The sequence below is a fragment of the Pseudophryne corroboree genome, chromosome 5 (assembly GCF_028390025.1).
Source record: "Pseudophryne corroboree isolate aPseCor3 chromosome 5, aPseCor3.hap2, whole genome shotgun sequence".
NCBI lineage: Eukaryota > Metazoa > Chordata > Amphibia > Anura > Myobatrachidae > Pseudophryne > Pseudophryne corroboree.
Window position 1 is genome coordinate 617,547,278 of NC_086448.1, and position 20,204 is coordinate 617,567,481.

Below are 20,204 nucleotides of genomic sequence, written 5' to 3' on the forward strand. Positions count from 1 at the left end.
GGGTGCTCTTGCTTCTAAGCAGACTATTGCTAGTTGGATGTGTAATACAATTCAGCTTGCACATTCTGTGGCAGGCCTGCCACAGCCAAAATATGTAAATGCCCATTCCACAAGGAAGGTGGGCTCATCTTGGGCGGCTGCCCGAGGGGTCTCGGCTTTACAACCTTGCCGAGCAGCTACTTGGTCAGGGGCAAACACGTTTGCTAAATTCTACAAATTTGATACCCTGGCTAAGGAGGACCTGGAGTTCTCTCATTCGGTGCTGCAGAGTCATCCGCACTCTCCCGCCCGTTTGGGAGCTTTGGTATAATCCCCATGGTCCTTTCAGGAACCCCAGCATCCACTAGGACGATAGAGAAAATAAGAATTTACTTACCGATAATTCTATTTCTCGGAGTCCGTAGTGGATGCTGGGCGCCCATCCCAAGTGCGGATTATCTGCAATACTTGTACATAGTTACAAAAATCGGGTTATTATTGTTGTGAGCCATCTTTTCAGAGGCTCCGCTGTTATCATACTGTTAACTGGGTTTAGATCACAAGTTGTACGGTGTGATTGGTGTGGCTGGTATGAGTCTTACCCGGGATTCAAAATTCCTCCCTTATTGTGTACGCTCGTCCGGGCACAGTACCTAACTGGCTTGGAGGAGGGTCATAGGGGGAGGAGCCAGTGCACACCACCTGATCGGAAAGCTTTACTTTTGTGCCCTGTCTCCTGCGGAGCCGCTATTCCCCATGGTCCTTTCAGGAACCCCAGCATCCACTACGGACTCCGAGAAATAGAATTATCGGTAAGTAAATTCTTATTTTAACAAGCTCCAATACAGGGGCTATTAATAGACAAATTTGTTTGTACGTTTAGTGACCATTTTAAATAAATGGAGAATATTTGAAGACTTTTGTTAGTTTGCTATAAATGTTAGTGTCATTTCACATTTAATTTTAAAATATTAGCTTAGCAGAAAAAGGAGCAGCTGTAGCTCCAAACTTCAGAGTTCTTTTCCATTTTGTCTTATTTTATGTCTATGCAAGTTAAACTCAGGGCTGTTGCAGTCCTGGAGGCATATATATGCTTTATTAATATCTCTAAATGGATGATAATGTAACTTGCAAATCTTTGCTCATTTTTCATTTTAACTATTTTTCATCTCTTAACTGCAATAAAGTTGCCCTTTGGCCTATTCCACTGGTAACTGAATCACCTTTTCACAGTGATAAAACTCTATTCATTATACACTTTCCACCACTAAAGTGAACAAATCATCATTGCCCAACAGCCGAAAATAAACCCCATATCAAATACTATCAAAGTAACTTCAGTGCTAGCTTGTGTAAGTTATCTTTGATAAATCAGCATACTTTCAAAATCCGTAACCGAATCACCATTCATGAGACATGTTACTATCGGGCATATTTATTATCAATTTTTTTACTAAAATAATGTGAAAAAAGGTGTTTTCACAATCTTTTCACATTATTTTAGAGTCAGCCGAATGTATTAGAGGGCTTTAGGAGCAGGTTAAATGAAAAACTTCTCCAAGCCCTTTAATTTACTTTTTTTTTAGTAACCAAGATCGCATTTCCCATACTTGGGAATGCGATCTGGCCAAATTTGCTTTAAGAAGTAGTGAAAAAATACCGCAGTGAGCCCTTTGATAATTATGCTAGCTTCAGCAGTCGTAAACACAGGGCTCACTGTGGACAGGGACAGAGAAGGCTGTGCGGGGAGCCGGCAGTGTGACCAGCTACGTGTGTCCGATGGACATACAAGCTGATTGATGTAGAAAAAAAAAGTGTTAAAAACAGCATCATACAGATGCATCCTCATACATCTTGCCTCAATACGCCATGCAGCAAGAGATGCCTGGCGTGAGTCAGCCGACAGTTCCTGGGCAAATCTGCTAACGTTGGGAGTCTTTTATTGCCGAAAATGCATCTCATTCGCATTGCTATGTGACTAGGATGCCCAAGCAGTTTATGCTGATTAAAATGCAGCATGCGTATATTCTGTGTGTGACTGCAGCTGTATCTGCATACCAAATGCTACGTTACAGTGATTTCCAGAAAAAAATTGTAACGTAGAATTTTGTATGCAGATACAGCCGCAGACACAGACAGAATCTAGGCATGCTGCATATAATTTTAATCAGCATAAGCTGCTTGTGCGTCCTATTCACATAGCAATTTAAATGGAGTAAGTCGCACAAGAAGACGTTCATCGCTACCGAGTCACAGCATGGCATGACTAGAAAGGCTCTTTAATGTGAATGCAGCAAGGAAATAGGAGGACACAGCTGTACTCCCCTACCCTGGGATCTGTGATCGGGGTTCCTGTGCGGGATGCCGGTCATCAGGGCTCCCTGCTGCTGCGTTGACCCCCAGTGCAGTAAAGTGATGCTGCAAAGTGGCAGCAGGGAGCCACGATGGCCGGCAGCCCTCCAGGCGCACCAATCCCTGCCTAGTGAGTTTAAGCTGTGGGAAGAGGGTGCAGTGGGGGCATCATGACAGGGAGGGGGGTGCCTGCAGCTGTGGTAGTGTCGATGATATCTGGCGTCGGCACAAGAACAGCACATTTAGCTGCAGAGTAACATCGCAGGGACAGAGCTTTCTCGCAAGCTATGTTCCTGCTTGCGATAATTGATTAATCCGTGCAACGTAATCAATTATCGCATTGCGTATTGGGCCGATATTATCACTGCACATCGGCATCCTCAGATGCGGATGGTGATAATTCGCCCACTATGTGTGTATACACAAAATTGATAAATTCAGCTTCTACCCCTATCACATCTCTAATGCCGATCCCACCCGGGAATTGGAAACGGGTCCTTCCGGGGTGGGATCCGGCATTGGAGACTATCTGCTGGCTTCCCGACCCATCGGTTGCCATAGCGGGGGGGAGGGGGTGCGGAGCTGGCAGTGGGGGTGGAGGCGGTGCTGGGAGATGAGCTCATCTCCGTGCCGCCTCTCTCTATCTAGCTGCCGCTGACCCGGTATTCAACCCGGGAATAACACTGCTTTATTCCCAGGCGACCCGGGAATTCGGACATGGCCCCTTTCACACCGCACACTGACCCATGCCAACCCGGCAATATGCCGGGTCGATACCTGGTTATTTGTGTGATGTGAAAGAGATAGTCTAGAATTAACTCTAGAGTTTCATAATTGTATTACATGATGGGGATATCCGGGGCATACATCTACATAAATTGGTAAAAGTATGACAATTTGTGTAACCTGGGCACATTTTTTTTATAAAGTAACAGAATCACCATGCTGTGCTAATGTAATCACCAAATGGGTAATGAGCAGGGGAAAACTTTCATACAAAACTGAATTTTGAGATAATATCTGTATAAATAATGACCTTTTTTACCTTTTTCAGTAATAGAATCAACTTTACTGTTGTACATTTTAATGTAACTATATCATGGAGAGAGAATTATTTATGGCTGCTAAATTGCCTTCATTATATTAACCCTGATACTGAGATATTGTGTGATGATTTAAGCAAACACATTTCCATTGCTTTATATACAAATGAATGAAAGCCTGCCCATAATATTGTTTTCATTCTGTGAACACTGAACGTTTAAAGAGCCATAATATTAAGTACTAGATCACAAATCAAAATTATTTTCTTCTATTAGTAAAATAGAGCACTTCAGCTGATTAGTAATGCCAACATCTTGTACTTGTGTCAACTTTTGTTTTAAACTTTTATGTCCAAATTTTCATGGAATTGCTCCTTTATCGAGTGAAAAGAGACTTGAGCGAATCTCTATTTTTACGCATTCAATATTACACCCATCTAGCTACTGTAACTGGAAATATTCAATTTCAGTTATAATGCTGAATAATTAATAACAATTATTTGCAGAGTATAGTACTATGGCCCTCATTCCGAGTTGTTCGCTCGCTAGCTGCTTTTAGCAGCATTGCACACGCTATGCCGCCACCCTCTGGGAGTGTATCTTATCTTAGCAGAATAGCGAACGAAAGATTAGCAGGACTACTAATAAATAATTATTTGCAGTTTCTTAGTAGCTCCAGACCTACTCACAGATTGCGATCAGCTCAGTCCGTTTAGTTCCTGGTTTGACGTCACAAACGCCCTGCGTTCGGCCAGCCACTCCCCCGTTTCTCCAGACACTCCCGCGATTTTCCCTGACACGCCTGCGTTTTTTAGCACACTCCCGGAAAACGCTCAGTTACCATCCAGAAACGCCCCTTTCCTGTCAATCATTCAGCGATCAGCAGTGTGACTGAAAAGCGCAGCAGAATCCACAGCAAATCTACTGAGTTTTTAGTTAAATAACTAAGCGCATGCGCCCTGCGTGCCTTGCGCATGCGCATTTGCAACAAATCGCAGCATAGCGAAAATCGGCAACGAGCGAACAACTCGGAATGACCCCCAATCTACGGGTGTAGTATGTTATGCCGGCGGTCGGGCTCCCGGCGTCCAGCATACCGGCGCCGGCATACCGACAGCTGGGGGTCCCAAGAGAGAGAAAAGCTGTCGGTATGCCGGCGGTCGGTCGTCGGGAGCCCGGCCGCCGGCAAACTGAAGACCACCCCTATCTACTGGAGGACATAGATGCAAAATAAAAATGGATGTATGTTCCATGAAAAAATTTGATCTGTTAGGTACAGACTACGTCAAGGATTAATATTAAAGCCTTCAGTAAAATATGTTTACTTATACTTATTTAGCGGTGGGGGGTATTTATCAAAGCTCGGAGAGAGGTAAAATTGTGAGAGATTAAGTACCAGCCAATCAGTGTTAGCTTTACATTTTACAGGCTGTGTTTGAAAAATTACAGTTAGGAGCTAATTAATTGGTGCTTTATCTCTCTACAAACTTTGATAAATACCCTCCATAATCTCATATATTGTAAAGTTTGGTAAATCTATTTTGCAATTTTCTCTATCATTTTCCTTTTTTTATATTTTAATATATATATATATTTACAAAGGTATGTATAACTTTATTCATTTGTGAAATACCTTAAATTGATGAAAAATATATACAGAACCCAATGTTTTTGTGCCGTTGCATCTGAAATGAGCATATTCTGTTACCCACTGTAGTTACTGCTTGGCTAACAATGCACCATTCTCCTTGCAGAAAATTGAGACAAAAACAGAATGGGAGTCGAGTGGCACAAGAACTGTACTAGAGGACAAAGAGCAGGCAACAAAAGAGAAGGTTGTGCAGGGGATAATCAGTTTGGAGGAGATGGGGAATATGCATGCCAGCACGCATGCCGCTCACCTTGCTGCAGAGCATTTAGATGGTACAGCTCAGGCAAACACAATCATTGCTTCTGGCTTGAGAGGGAGTGAGGGTGCTGCACTAACAGAGGAAACAGTTAAAGAGGAAGATGGGGCTTTTGATGTTACTGCAGCTAGTTTTGCTCAGGAGGATCAGCATGGCACAAAGACTTATGACTCAGAGTTATTGGATGGCAAGCCTCATGAGGAGGTAACTGGTTAATACAGACTTAAGTGTTTTCTTTAGTTTTATGTATGCTAATTGGTCATTCATACATTTGCTGTACATGGCTTTCTACTGTAATGATTCCATTCACCTCTGCTTCCTACAGCTATTGCTTTGTTTAGAAGGTGTATTCACTATGCATCACAGTGCAGATCCTTTACAATCTGTATTATATAGGAATATTCTTATTCACCCGATGTCTTGGAAAAGAGTAGCCATTCTTAAATAAGTTCCTGGAGGGCGAACTTAGGAACTGCCCATATACAGAAGCCATGCTCCTCATTGCTGTGGTGCAGCATGTTGCAAGATGGCTTTCTATATGGCGCGCCAGGCTTTGACTATTTGCAGCCGGCGATCACTCCTTTAATTCCTAATGGAATTAAAGGAGCTAATAGAGCAATTGCCGGCTGCCAAGAGTTAAAGCCTGGCGCGCCATGCAGAAAGCCATCTTGCAACATGCTGCACCGCAGCAAAGATGAGCATGGCTCCATCTGTATTACAGTGGCCATTGCAAAATACAGAAATATAGATATTAGAATACAAATTAAAAACAGTTTGGGCCATTGAATTTATATTTTACACTTAGTTGAAATAATAAGTAAAGTAACAAGACCTGTCACGTGTGTAATGTTCTCTATTTCAATCTAATTTCCCACCAGGCCAGAGCAGATAGACCACTGCTTCCCCTCACGGCTATTAGACTGCGCCTCATATCAGTCATACTGTCCATCCTCAGTAGTAACATTGCGGGGCTGGCTGATACATGGTCAAACACTGAGGTGTGTAGTGTGATCAGATTTAAAGGACACATCAACAGCTGACAATCACCAACTTGTGGTGTACAGTGATAACGTCATGTCACGGGAACAGGTTTGGGTTTGGTGCACTGCTTTGATAACAGCAGGACAGACTTTCAAGATAAGCAGCCATTTGGCCAGCCAAGCACATCCACCACAGATGACAATTTGTGCTACATTGAAGGTCTGATTCAGGAGGACAGACGCATTAGAGTTAGTGACATTGCTGATGAACTGAACATCTCAGTGGGTACTGACATAGTTTATGAGCAACTGTGGTACAGAAAAAAGTGTTCCCGCTGGGTACTGAAGCAACTCACAGAAGTCCACAAAACCAATTGGATGGGATTGTCTGTTATCCGCTTGACATGGGCCATGAGGAGGGAGTGCAGATCCTGTAGAGTATTGTTACAGACGATGAAATGTGGGTGCATCGTGATGAATCAAGCAGCCATGACATGGAAACACCCATCGTTCCCGCCTTCAAAGAAATTCAGAAGAACTCCATCAGCAAAGGCACATTGAGCAGGTTGCAGAGGACAACTTGTCGAAAATTACCTGAGTCATATTGCTGGACGAAAACGTCTGGTCACACTTGGCCAACCTCATGCGCGAGTTGTTACAGCTACCATTAAGAGGTGCTGTACCATCCTTCCTACAGCCCTGACCTGACACTGAGTGATTCCCATCTCTTTGGACCACTGAATAAGCAGTGAAGTTCAGCAATCATCATGTCCTGGCTTCAGGCACTTAACACCGATATCTTCTATGCTGGGACAGATGACCGTTGGAACAAATGCTAAGTATGGGGACTGCAGATGTGTCCTCATACATCTTGATTTAATATGCTACGCAGAAGGAAATGCATGGAGTGAGTGAGCTGACAGGTCCAGTGCCACTGCGTTAGCATCAGGCATCTTTTTTGATAATAATGCATCTTATTCACATCACTATGTGAATAAGACACACAAGTAGACTCTGCTGATTAAAATTATATGCCTGTATTTGCATACAAAATACTACATCACAGTTTTTCTAGGAAAATACTGTAGCCTAGCATTTCGTATGCAGATGCAGCTGCGGTCGCACACAGAATATAAGCATGCTGCATAACGGGGGTCTTTCCGAGTTGTTCGCTCATTGCCGATTTTCGCAACGGAGCGATTAAGGCGAAAATGCGCATGGTACGCAGTGCGCATGCGCTAAGTATTTTAGCACAAAACTTAGTAGATTTACTCACGTTCAAACAGAATTTTCATCGTTGAAGTGATTGGAGTGTGATTGACAGGAAGTGGGTGTTTCTGGGCGGAAACTGACCGTTTTCTGGGAGTGTGCGGAAAAACGCAGGCGTGCCAGGATAAAACGCGGGAGTGTCTGGAGAAACGGGGGGAGTGTCTGGCCGAACGCAGGGCGTCTTTGTGACGTCAAACCAGGAACTAAACGGGCTGAGCTGATCGCAGTGTAGGAGTAAGTCTCGAGCTACTCAGAAACTGCTAGGAATTTTCTTTTTCGCAATTCTGCTAATCTTTCATTCGCAATTCTGCTAAGCGAAGATACACTCCCAGAGGGCGGCGGCCTAGCGTGTGCAATGCTGCTAAAAGCAGCTAGCGAGCGAACAACTCGGAATGAGGGCCAACATGTCAATCAGCAAAAGCTGCGTGTGTGTCCTATTCGCATCTTTTTGTGAATGAGGTGCTTATTAATGGAAAAAGTCACATAAAAAGACGCTCAGCGCTACCAAATCATGCCTCAACATGGCGTGACTAGAAGGACTGTTTAATGTGCATGTAAATGGAAAAATAATCTGTACCAAGGCCATACTATTCATTATGCATAGAGGTACATGTTGAATACATTTACACAATGAGAGGTCTTTTTACCTTATTTATTGAACCACCTGTGTATTTCTTTTCACTCTTTATATTATATGTCAGAAATATTTTATAACACATTACAGACTCTTTTCTAATATATTGTATATTTATATTAAAACTACTTGGTCTTTTGGTCAGTCATTGGTATATATTAAAGCATGCACTTTTTTACATTTAGCACTACAGTTTATGCATGATAAAGGAATGCACCTTCAAAGCTTTGTCTGCTAAGCACCAGCTTCTCTGTGCTGCTTTATTTAACCCTTACTAACATGACAAAGATACTGCAATCAGGAAACTTAGATGTAATCATTGTACTATGAGGATCCAAACTGATTGTGATGAAGGCAAATTTCAGATCCATGCCCATATTTATCAAGCCTTGGAGAGTGATAAATAGCACAGTGATAAATTACCAACCAATCAGCTCCCAATTGTCATTTTTCAAACCCAACGTGTAACATGGCAGTTAGGAGCTGATTGGCTGGTATTTTATCACCGTACTATTTATCGCTCTCAAAGACTTGATAAATGAGCCCCTTAGGCACAGAAATATCAAAGCCTGGAGTGAGATAAAGTACTAACCAATCAGTTCTTAACTGTCATTTTTCAAACACAGGGGCAGATGTATTAAGCCTGGAGAAGGGATAAAGAAGTGATAAGTGGAAGGTGATAATGCACCAGCCAATCAGCTCCTAACTGTCATTTTTCAAATCTGTAATGATTGGCTGGTGCATTATCACCTTGCGCTTATCATTGCTTTATCACTTCTTTATCCCTTCTCCAGGTTAATACACCTGCCCCCCTGTCTGTAACATGTCAGTTAGTAGCTGATTGGTTGTTACTTTATCGCTCTTTACTTTATCTCTCTCCAAGCTATGCTAAATCTGGGCCTTAATATTTAAAGAGAATATGTCACTAAATTATGGATTTTCCATGCATTCAGCAGAAAGGATTAACAGGGTTCTTCTTCGCCCTGGTCACCGTGGAGATAATAGAGAACATAATATAGCTCAAGCTGAGATGTCGACTCAGAAGCCAAGTTAGACTGTGAACATGTGCTGTGTTCTCTTCCAGACCAGCTACCTCTGTGCTTCACAGCTCTCCTGCAGAGAGCGCACTTTATTAAATGCTCTCTCCAGGGTGAATGGTATCAAGAGAGAACATTATGCAGTGAGAAAATAAAAAGCAAACATTAAGCTGGTTGCAGTTTTATCTTTAAAGGCTTATATAAAAGCTGCATAACATGGATAGTTCAAATGGCATACTGTACTGTAAGCCTTAGCTTTGATCAGACTACTCACTGACAAAAGATGGCAGCTCTAAGCTGCAGCACATTTATGTGTATTGCTGTGCTATGTAATAAGCCTTGCAATGTGCAACGGTGCCTTGATAATGGCATAATTTATTTTTCAAAATGTTGGCTATTAACCGGCAATTAATTCATTTATCTTTGGCAGAGTTTCCTTTACATATATACTCGTATAATGAAATATCATACACTATTCTGGTTACTATCGCTCTTGCTGATTTCCTAAACAGTGTTCATGCTTCCTTAATGACAATGATATATTTAGTTCTCTGTGAGTATGAGGATGTCATTATTAAACATGCCATTCTTTCTCTGCTCTCAGTCACCCCTTGTGAAAACGGAGATCATCACTTTTGGTACTATTGCAGAAGGAGAGAAGCCTGATATTGCTACCAAGGATGTACCTGTAATACATACAGAAACAAAAACCATTACATATGAATCATCAGAGGTAAAATACACTAAAACAGAGACTGAAGCACCTGTAAGACAAAGTGTTCATTTAACAGTTGGCTTTCCTTTTTTGCAAATGTGAAACTCGCTACCTAGTAGATCCCAGCCTCGGGCTCTGTTGCTCTTCACTCTTTGGCTGTTAATAACCATTATTTTATCTTTACAATGGTACATTATCCTGTAGTGTAGTGTTCGCATGTGGCATTTTAGGAGTGGAGCTACTGCATTGTTACTTTGTAGGCCTTTGTATTTGCGTTGTTGCATTACAACATGTAAAGATTCTGGCTTGGCATGCATCAATTACTTGACTTGTAGATGTGATGTAATTCATGTTTCCCATTTCTTAAACTATTACTGTAATCTTGGCAGCATACATTACTAAGCATTTGCTGTAATTTTAATACAGCAAGGATCAACATCTCTTGTTGGACTGCATTCTCCTTCACTCAGAGCCATAGAGTGTCTAATGTGAAACTGAGAGGACTTGTATAATTCTTACATGTGGGCGCCACAACTGCCCAGCCTATGTATAAAACACAAATACATTTGGCATCATATTGGCTATAAGAAGTAACAAAAACAATACACTATAAAAATAATGTACTTTGAATTTTATATATTTGATGATTGTTCTTTTTAGTTAGATATTAAATCTGTGCCACTGTTGCCCATTACTTTATTGTTCAGAATGACCTAACAAGGCCTACAAGTAAAACTTATAGACCTCTGGAGAAATTAAAACATCCAGAAACCATGCCAAGATCAATAGAATAGAATAGAATTCTGTATTAAAAGAAAGTGTTTAAAGTGGTTTGGACAGGTATACAGAATGGAGCCTAAAAGAATACCATACCAGTGCCTAAATAACACACGCCCGGATGGATGGAAAATGGCATGTGATGCGCCAAAGAAAACATAGCTAAAGTAGATTGCCCAAGACCTTTAACCATTGCACTTCCATATTGATGATGCCAAGCAAGCCGCCCTAAACCAATTCCAGTAGCATGTGGTTTTTAGACATTCCCTGCCTTTGGCTGTCACAGTGCCGGCAAGCTTACCCTACTGGCACTAACCAGAATTCAGTCTAAGCCTAAGTGACATTGTTATTTCATCTAACAACGTATGCATAAAGGCTTCAAAAAAGGCAATACCCAAAGCACAGTTGTATTCTTTTTCAGTGTTTTAATGTCATGGAAATTGTCTTTTGTGCGAGTTAGGAAAGCTACAGATAGCCCTTGCAGGCAGATATCATTATTGATGAACAAATTTGGCAACAAATACACCTGTAGAACTAATTGCTCAGTAACAGATGGCTTCATGTAATGCAGTTGGCTAAATGCAGATATGGCCATTGTTCAATAAGAGTTTTGTACGAACACAACCTAAAATGAATCAATAGCAACTGGATTTTGGTCAGTTAAAATCTATTATTTTAGGCCAATATGTAAATCAATGTAATGGAAGATTGGTCTTTATCAAATTGGTCACCAGATCTGCTTGTGTGTAGGCAGTTTAGAAATATCTACTGCAATAAAATGTATAAACATAAATATGGAGCCATGAACCAGCATTTGCAGAAAAGGGTGGAATGTAATAGGGTGTGAGAATCAGGAATTGAGAGATTTTGTGTTGAGTTCGGGTGTTTTCTTTTTTTTTTTTTTTTAAGTGGCAATCATTTACATGGCAACAATTTTTGCCATTTAAATGATTGCCACTTTTAAAAAAAAACGGTAGAACTCTCAGAAAAACTCTCACTTCCTGATTCTCACACCCTATTACATTCCCCATATATGTAATTAAAAACTGTTAGCCAAACTATTGTTAAAAATGAAAGCATGCCTTAACGTTTACTGGAGTTGTTGTTAAATATATCTCTCACATACAGCAAATGCAGGAACCCCCTCTAATAACCACTTACTGTACCTAAAGCCAGAAGGTGCCTTGTACAGTTTCATATTTGTTTTCACTGCAGCGACACTGCGGGAAAGCATTGAGCAAGACTGCACTCCATTAAAACTACAGAATTGTTATTTAAATCTACAGCTTATTTCCCCAAAACAATTTCTCGACTCCAATTCTCAAGTTTCCCCAACAGGTCATGCAAAATAGAGGAACTCACCTGTGCATGACTTAAGGAATCCAGAAAACATGACTTGTCGTGGATACTTGAGAAATGAAGTTGAGAACTACTGACCTAAATCCATCCATTCATCCTGTCTACATACTCATTGCCATTAAAATAAGAAATAGAAATAAAAGAACTGCATTCACATTCAGATGTTTATACAGTACATAATGGTCATTAACTTAAATCAGACTTAAATTCAAGCAACAATCTTTTAGCCAAACTTATTAAAGTGGGTGTATGTTTAATATATACTAAAACATATTTGTAAATGCTAAATATTGTTTGCCTTTTTAAATGGAGAAACAGCATAGTTATCTGTGTTGTTAACGGTTACCTCTGATCTTCTGAGGTTCAGAATGTTGGTTAGTGTACTCTATTAGGCCTATAGATGTCAGTGTGGATCTCTGTTTCATTCGCTGATAAGTTACTAACTATCCAAAAATCGCAGTCATAGCGATGAAACACGTATGGTCTAGGAAGAGTTTTAGCTGCCCAGCTCTGCTGTGTGCTGTTCACTATACTGTGCATAGAGGTGTCGCAACAGGAAAATGTATCAGTTCAATGAGTTCTCCAAATAGATTACACAAGACAGGTCAAAAGTAAGTTACTTATCCCAGTCAAATATTATCCTTATAGTATCATCTGTGATACTATTTACCAGCATTTCATTTCATTTATGCTATTTAACAAAATAGTTTTTTCTCTACTTTGTTTAAAAGGAAATACACTGTATCAAAATCAGTCCACTATCTGCATTATATTGGGCATGTTTATGCATCTTGCAGCTCTACAGACAACTGTGTCTGCTGGAACGCCAGTAGGCCCCTCACCATAGAAAGTTGACTGGCCATACCCCATCCAAAAAGACAAAAACAAATCTCCTTTATCCCACCTGCAATACGTACATCAATCTGACTGCTAGTGCCTTGAACTTAATGGGCTTGTTATCCGTGAAAAAAAAAGTTTTCTGTGATCGATATACTGCTTATTGTGATCGATATACTGCTTATTGTGATCCTAGCCTGAACTTCCATGAGGGGATCCTAAGAATATAAAGCTAAGACATCATTCAGCATATTTTATTAAGTAGGCTCAGGATCAGATAATCTAAAATGCAGATTGTCTTGTTTAAATGTTCATAGTTATATTCACAAATATATGTGTACACGTATAAGAATACAACTGCAGATACTGTATTTTGGTGTAAGCACATTAAAAAATACATTTTGGAATTACTTACTGAGTGCAGTACCTTGCACTCTACTAGGTAACAACAGTTGCACTAACGCCTATTTGGCCAAATATAAATTTATCACTTAAAAATGGCTGCAGAGGAGGGTTGTGAGCACTAGGACCAATCAGAGCCTACAAGTCTTCAATGCCCTTTATCAAGGCTTCTGATTGTCCAGCCTTCTTTGACCCCCTCCTCCCCACCACCACCCCTTCCCCTTTTCTTGGATAGCATGAAACCCGGAATTATCAGGTCAGTCATAGGTAGTAATGCAGCTTTAAATTCTGCCAAGGTATCTTAGTAGTTAGACATATATTTGTGAATGATACAAGATTATTTCCATCTTAGATCAGTTTATAATTTAGGTTTAGTGACCATAATAGCCCTCAAAAAAGTGCCTAATCCAAGTACCTGCATCACTTTCTTTTTAGATGGTGTCCCGCCCTGACACAGATCCTGGTGTATTAATGAGCGCTCAAACAATTACTTCAGAAACTCTTGGCACTACAACTACTACACACATTACCAAAGTAAGTCTTGATGGCATATTTCCATATCTTTACACAGGGTAAGGAATGAGGTCATATGGCGGAAATGACTACCATGGATGCTTAACTATTATTACTGATACATTTTTTGGTCCTCTAAGACAGTTAGAATGTACCTGTCACTTTTACATAGCAGTGATATACTACAGATGCATTTCTGAGATAGGAATACTTTAATTTTTAAATGAAAGCAGTGGTGGTGATTTCCCGGGTTCACTACGGCTGGCCGGCGGTCGGGCTCCCGGCGACCAGCATCCCGGCGCCGGGAGCCCGACCGCCGGCTTACCGACAGCGTGGCGAGCGCAAATGAGCCCCTTGCGGGCTCGCTGCGCTCGCCACGCTACGCGCGCCACACTATTTTATTCTCCCTCTATGGGGGTCGTGGACCCCCACGAGGGAAAATAAGTGTCGGTATGCCGGCTGTCGGGCTCCCGGCGCCGGTACACTGAGCGCCGGGAGCCCGACCGCCGGCATACAGAAGACCACCCGATTTCCCTTCCCTAGAGTCCATAACCTTAGTGGTTTCAAAACACAGAGAACACATATATAGAGAACAGAGAACACATAGCATTTTTCTGATTAAAGAGTAAAATGTGACAATGATGTCACATTTTTTAAATAAACTGAAGGTAGAATTGCTGACCCTTTTCCTAGTCTATTTCTGCTCCATGTCCATAATACCTATTGCATCTATTTCCAGTGTTTACCTACTAAGAGATTAGTATAGCTTTTATGCTCACATAGTTTAGCTGTATTATATATTTAGTATAAAATGTCGTTACCCTCTGGGTATAACAGATGCACCCTATAAAAATGTATTTCACTGATTAAGTTAATCGCCTAGCTATTTGTACTTCATCCCATCATATTTCAGAATTAGTACACACCCATACCGACTGCTTATGGCATGGTCACCATTCATGCTTCTCATATTGCAAACATATAGATTCCCTAGTATATGCTGGAATATAAAATGTATATTGAGTTGTGGTAAAGAAATGTAGTTACTGCTATAAACCAAATACATTAAACTGTTTTTATTATTTTAGTTACCAAGATGACATTATATGTTATACAAGTTGTAGTTTTATATTTGATGCTTCAAAACAATGTTTGCCTATTCATGTCTTAATTTACTCTGTCAGTCAATTTATAAACTCAGGTGTAGATGTATTATCTTGTGCTGTTACCGCTTCTCCCCATGTATTACTGCAGAGAAGTGGGTTCAATGACTATGCGCCCCTGTCTTTATTGGCACTGCTATCTACAAGATATCGTGCTCATACTGTATATCAGGCAATGTATGAACGGTCAGTGGCACTAACCGTTCCGACACGTGCAGCTATCAATTTAGACTGCTTCATGTGTCGTTGCCCATTCACCAAGCATGGACAGTTTTGTCCCTGGCTGCGGTGGATGCTGGCTCCAGGCTGCATAGGAGATCTTGCGATAATCGCAAAATCATTGCACATGCCCAGTGGGGCCGGCCGGGAGGAGAGACATAGCACACCAGCACTAGGCTGATGCACTATGGGCCCACTCCCCCACTTTGGCATCCAAGATCTTAATACATTTCGGCGCTGCTGCTTATTGCTTCGCATCTGTAAAGAGGCAAAGCAGGAAGCGCGGGTATAATACAACTTCCCCACAGTAAGCCGTAAAAAACAAAACACATTCTAACAGCCACATAGATCAGCCCTCAGCAGCAACCCAGGCAGCCCTCAGCCGCACAGCGACAGCAGTGGTGAGCATTATTGGGGGCATTATTTGTGTGTGGCACTGCAGCGCGATGATTAGCAATTGGGTGGGGGCACTGTGGGGACATGTGTATCTGGCACTGGGGGCATATCTGGCACTGTGGGGACGTGTATCTGGCACTGGGGGCATATCTGGCACTGTGCGGACATGTGTATCTGGCACTGGGGGCATATCTGGCGCTGTGGGGCATATATGTATCTGGCACTGTGGGGGCATGTGTATCTGGCACTGAGGGCATATATGTATTTGGCACTATGGGGCATGTGTATCTGGCACTATGGAAGCATCCATTTTTGGGCATTTTTAGATGTATGTGGCACTGTACTGGGGCATTATATGTATGTGGCACTGTACAACATGACTAAAAATGGGGTTATGACACAAGGTCATACTCCTACAAACGTCATACCAAAATGTGTGTGCACAAAAATGGGGTGTGACTTTGTGTCAACTAGGCCACGCCACCATTTTTGCATGCGCGCATGATAGTAGCCCTTACCCTTTACTACAGATCCTTTTTGACTCTTTGCCTCTGACTGGTTGGCCACCCCTGATATAGTGTACATATTACATATAACAATAATTCTGTTTAGATTTGTCTGATATATTGCGCACAGCTTCCAGCCAATCTTAGTGCTTAATAACAGAGCAGACGTTGCAGTTCCCATCTTGATTACCCTCTGGCAAATGTTATCTGAGGATGAATCAAATTACCTGAAGGCAATTTTGTGATCATTTATACTGGCAGGAGCAGTGATTTGATAGCCTTGAGAATATAACTCCTTTGATAGTCGAAGTTTCTCCTCTAGTTATCATTCAAAGCATATGTTTAATTATCACAGGAATGTTCAGCAGAAGTAGTATTCTTGAGAGCTATTCAACCAATTAAAAATGACATAGGCTTACCCTACGATAGCTACAGTGCCTTGAAAAAATATTTAGATTCCCAACATGTTGGTTTCCTGTTTCATTGCTACAGATTCTGAATTTCAAATAAATTGGGAAGAGAGATTTTGGTATGGATCATTCAGTGAATTACTACACATGGAAAACTGATATGAAATAATGTAGAAAGTATTCATACCCTTTGTAATTGGCTACATACAGATGTGTCCCTGCTCATCTATATTGCTGCGTGCATACACGTACCGTGCGCAATTATTCATGCCTGCGTGCGTCATTAGCACTGGAGCATGTGTACCGTGTGATCCTGTGGATTGCAGATGTGTACGCAGTGCACCCACACACCCACTGGCACACTAATCGTGGCAAACAAGCCACAAATAGCCACGAGTAAGATTCAGAGGGACATATCTGTGCATAAGTGCCATAAATCACCTTGAAAGTAACACAATTGGTTCATGGATTCCACCCGTGTAAGAAATTAATCGCCTCTCTGTTTGTATTTAGAAATACATAACACTGGAGGTGACTCAGGGGTGGACATAAGTGCGCATGTTTCCTGGTGATTAACAATGGGGGACGTAAATCGGAATTGCATGGAGAATCATACAATTTTGATGGGCGGTGACTGGGTTGGTCTTGGCTATTAGCAGCAGGCATGTCGGTATAGGTCAGAAGAAGCAGTTCCACTTGCACGGTTGGGCATGTACCGTAAGACATTCTGAGCGACTATAGGGTTGTTGTAATGCTAGATGGTGCGACTGATCGATGTCTTTGTGCATACCACCGACTGCTTTGCAGATTTGAATAGCGTCCGGTCAGCATCCCAATTGGTTCATGCAGACACAGCAGCGTTTGCAACAAAAGTCACTACCGTGTCCACCTTTGAATCAGTCCTACTGTGTGATGTCATGATGCACTGTAAAGATATGGAAAATAATTCCCATATGATTACAGAGGAAGAAGTCAGGGTAAGGATACAGAACTGTTGCAAAGGCATTTAACCTCCCTCAGATATTAGAGTAGACCACTGCACAAAGGGGAAGACAGAAGTTAGTGGCTGTAATAAAATAACATTTACATGTGTCAACAATATCCAAGTCATTCACAAAACCGCCTTTATTAAAAGTACAGTCTAATAGAAAAAATAAACTCACGTCCTTGCCTCTAAATTTTCTGCAAAACAAAAAAAGTGCCATAGACGATACTACTGGCATTTATGCAGTCAATTAGATCTGATAAGATTATAGGATTACCGTGGAACTTTTTGACCTGAATGTCAGGAGTATGTATGGGGCAAATCATACACTGCATACCAACCAGCCAAAACCATCTTTCAGTGACGTAGTGCCCTGGTAATATAATTCTGTGGGATTGCCTTTTAGTGGCAGAATCCGTTGTGTTGTCATGATCCATAAGAAGATGAATGATACACATACATTTCAGACAGATCCTGCTACCCTCTCCCACTGAGCTCAGACTACGGAGGAAATTTTCCAAAGCACATTGCAAGAGCTAAAGATGAAGAAAACTGCTGTACTGGAGTAATCCAGTGACCCAAACTCCATTGAAAGGTGTGCTAAAACTTGTCCATCATTGCTCCCCATATAACCTGATTCAGCTTGATCAACTTTACAGGGGAATCGACAAATATTTGGTCATCTCCATTTTATCAGCTTGCAAGGGAGATAATACTATTTCTTATGTGGGTGAACTCTAAGGGTGTGTACACACGGTGAGATATTTTTTTCCGATTTTGACTATATAGTCAAAATTGCAAGAAAAGTTAGTGCAGATCGCAAGGTGAAAGTCACCTTGCCATCCCGATTCGATCCCGATGCGCGGTCCCGCCAGGTCAGCATCGCAAGAAAAGATAGACTGTGCAGGCAAGTCAATCCTTGCTAGATCGGTGTACTACCTAGTTCAGCTCACATGTCAATGACATCTCACATAAGCCAAAATCGTAAGCACACATAGGGGTATATGCAATTGCGGTCGAATTCCCGAAATTGTCGAAAAACTGGACTTTTTCGCCAAAAAAAAAAAAATTTGACAATGCAATTCAGTACTTTCCGTCAAAAAAACGGACTTTCAAAATTCGACTTTTTGAAATTCGACATTTGTCAAATTCGACATTTCTGCAATGGTACAAATGCGGCAATTCGACAAAAGTATATTCAATTGAAGTTTGGAAATTCGACAACAGTGCTTTTAGACAGTAAATTCGTCATTTTCAATCCGCCACACTTTGTTGGGTGAATCTAATAAAAAAAATTTAAAACATGTTTTTTTTGGTGTTTTTTTTTATTGGTAATAGCATATCTATTTATATTAGAAGGGATTAGGTACTTGGTTTGTCTTTTTGGGAGGCACAAGTATTATTTATATATTTTTAAAAATATATATATATATTTTTTTTAGATGGAATGGTAAAATCCCGGAAAAAAATGGCGTGGGGTCCCCCCTCCAAAGCATAACCAGCCTCGGGCTCTTCGAGCCGGTCCTGGTTTTAAAAATCCGGGGGGGAAATGGACAGGGGATCCCCCGTATTTTTAAAACCAGCACCGGGCTCTGCGCCTGGTGCTGGTGCAAAAAATACGGGGGACAAAAAGAGTAGGGGTCCCCCGTATTTTTTACACCAGCATCGGGCTCCACTAGCTGGACAGAAAATGCCACAGCCGGGGGTCACTTTTATACAGCGGCCGTGGCATTAAATATCCAACTAGTCACCCCTGGCCGGGGTACCCTGGGGGAGTGGGGACCCCTTCAATCAAGGGGGTCCCCCCCCCCAGCCACCCAAGGGCCAGGGGTGAAGCCCGAGGCTGTCCCCCCATCCAAGGGCTGCGGATGGGGGGGCTGATAGCCTTGAGAAAATTGCAAGAATATTGTTTTTCCAGTAGTACTACAAGGCCCAGCAAGCCTCCCCCGCAAGCTGGTACTTGGAGAACCACAAGTACCAGCATGCGGGAGAAAAACGGGCCCGCTGGTACCTGTAGTACTACTGGAAAAAAAATACCCAAATAAAAACAGGACACACACACCTTGAGAGTAAAACTTTATTTCACACCTGACGACACACATACTTACCTATGTTGACCCGCCGACTGCCACGTCTCCTGATCCGACGATCCGGGGTACCTGTGAATAAAATTATACTCACCTCAATCCAGTGTCCAAATATAAATCCTCGTACTTGGCAAGAAAAAATAAACGAACACCCGGACCAGCGGACTGAAAGGGGTCCCATGTTTACACATGGGACCCCTTTCCCCGAATGCAGAGACCCCCCCCCCCGGGACTGCTGTCACAGAAAGGTCTCTTAAGCCAATCAGCGAGCGCAACGTCCTGGCACTCTGTTGATTGGCTGCACGTCTGAGCTGTCAGACAGCGCATCGCAAAGCCTCTCCATTATACTCAATGGTGGGAACTTTGCGGTTAGCGGTGAGGTCACCCGCGGTCAGCCGCTGACCGCGGGTAACCCCACCGCTGACGGCAAAGTTCCCACCATTGAAAGTAATGGAGGGAGCTGTGCGATGCGCTGTCTGAGCTCACACGCGCATACAGCCAATCAGGTGAGTGCAACGAACTAGCGCTTCCTGATTTGCTGAAGGGACCTCTGTGACAGGAGTCACGTGGGGTCCCGGCATTTGGGGGAAAGGGGTCCCATGTGTAAACATGGGACCCCTTTCAGTCCGCTGGT

The 20,204-nt window shown here is 42.0% G+C and overlaps 1 protein-coding gene across 14 annotated transcripts in view; it reads left to right on the top strand.

Moving 5' to 3' along the window:
• The window catches only part of EPB41L3 (erythrocyte membrane protein band 4.1 like 3), a 346,176-nt gene that overhangs the window by 313,569 nt on the left and 12,403 nt on the right, over positions 1-20,204 (top strand). For 12 of the 14 annotated variants that reach the window (XM_063923517.1, XM_063923521.1, XM_063923519.1 and 9 more), the window contains 3 exons: positions 5,129-5,485; positions 9,806-9,934; positions 13,727-13,825. In XM_063923517.1, coding sequence (XP_063779587.1) covers positions 5,129-5,485; positions 9,806-9,934; positions 13,727-13,825 — 585 coding nt within the window. The remainder of the gene's footprint in view (positions 1-5,128; positions 5,486-9,805; positions 9,935-13,726; positions 13,826-20,204) is intronic. The other 2 variants (XM_063923522.1, XM_063923520.1) reach the window with 2 other exon arrangements.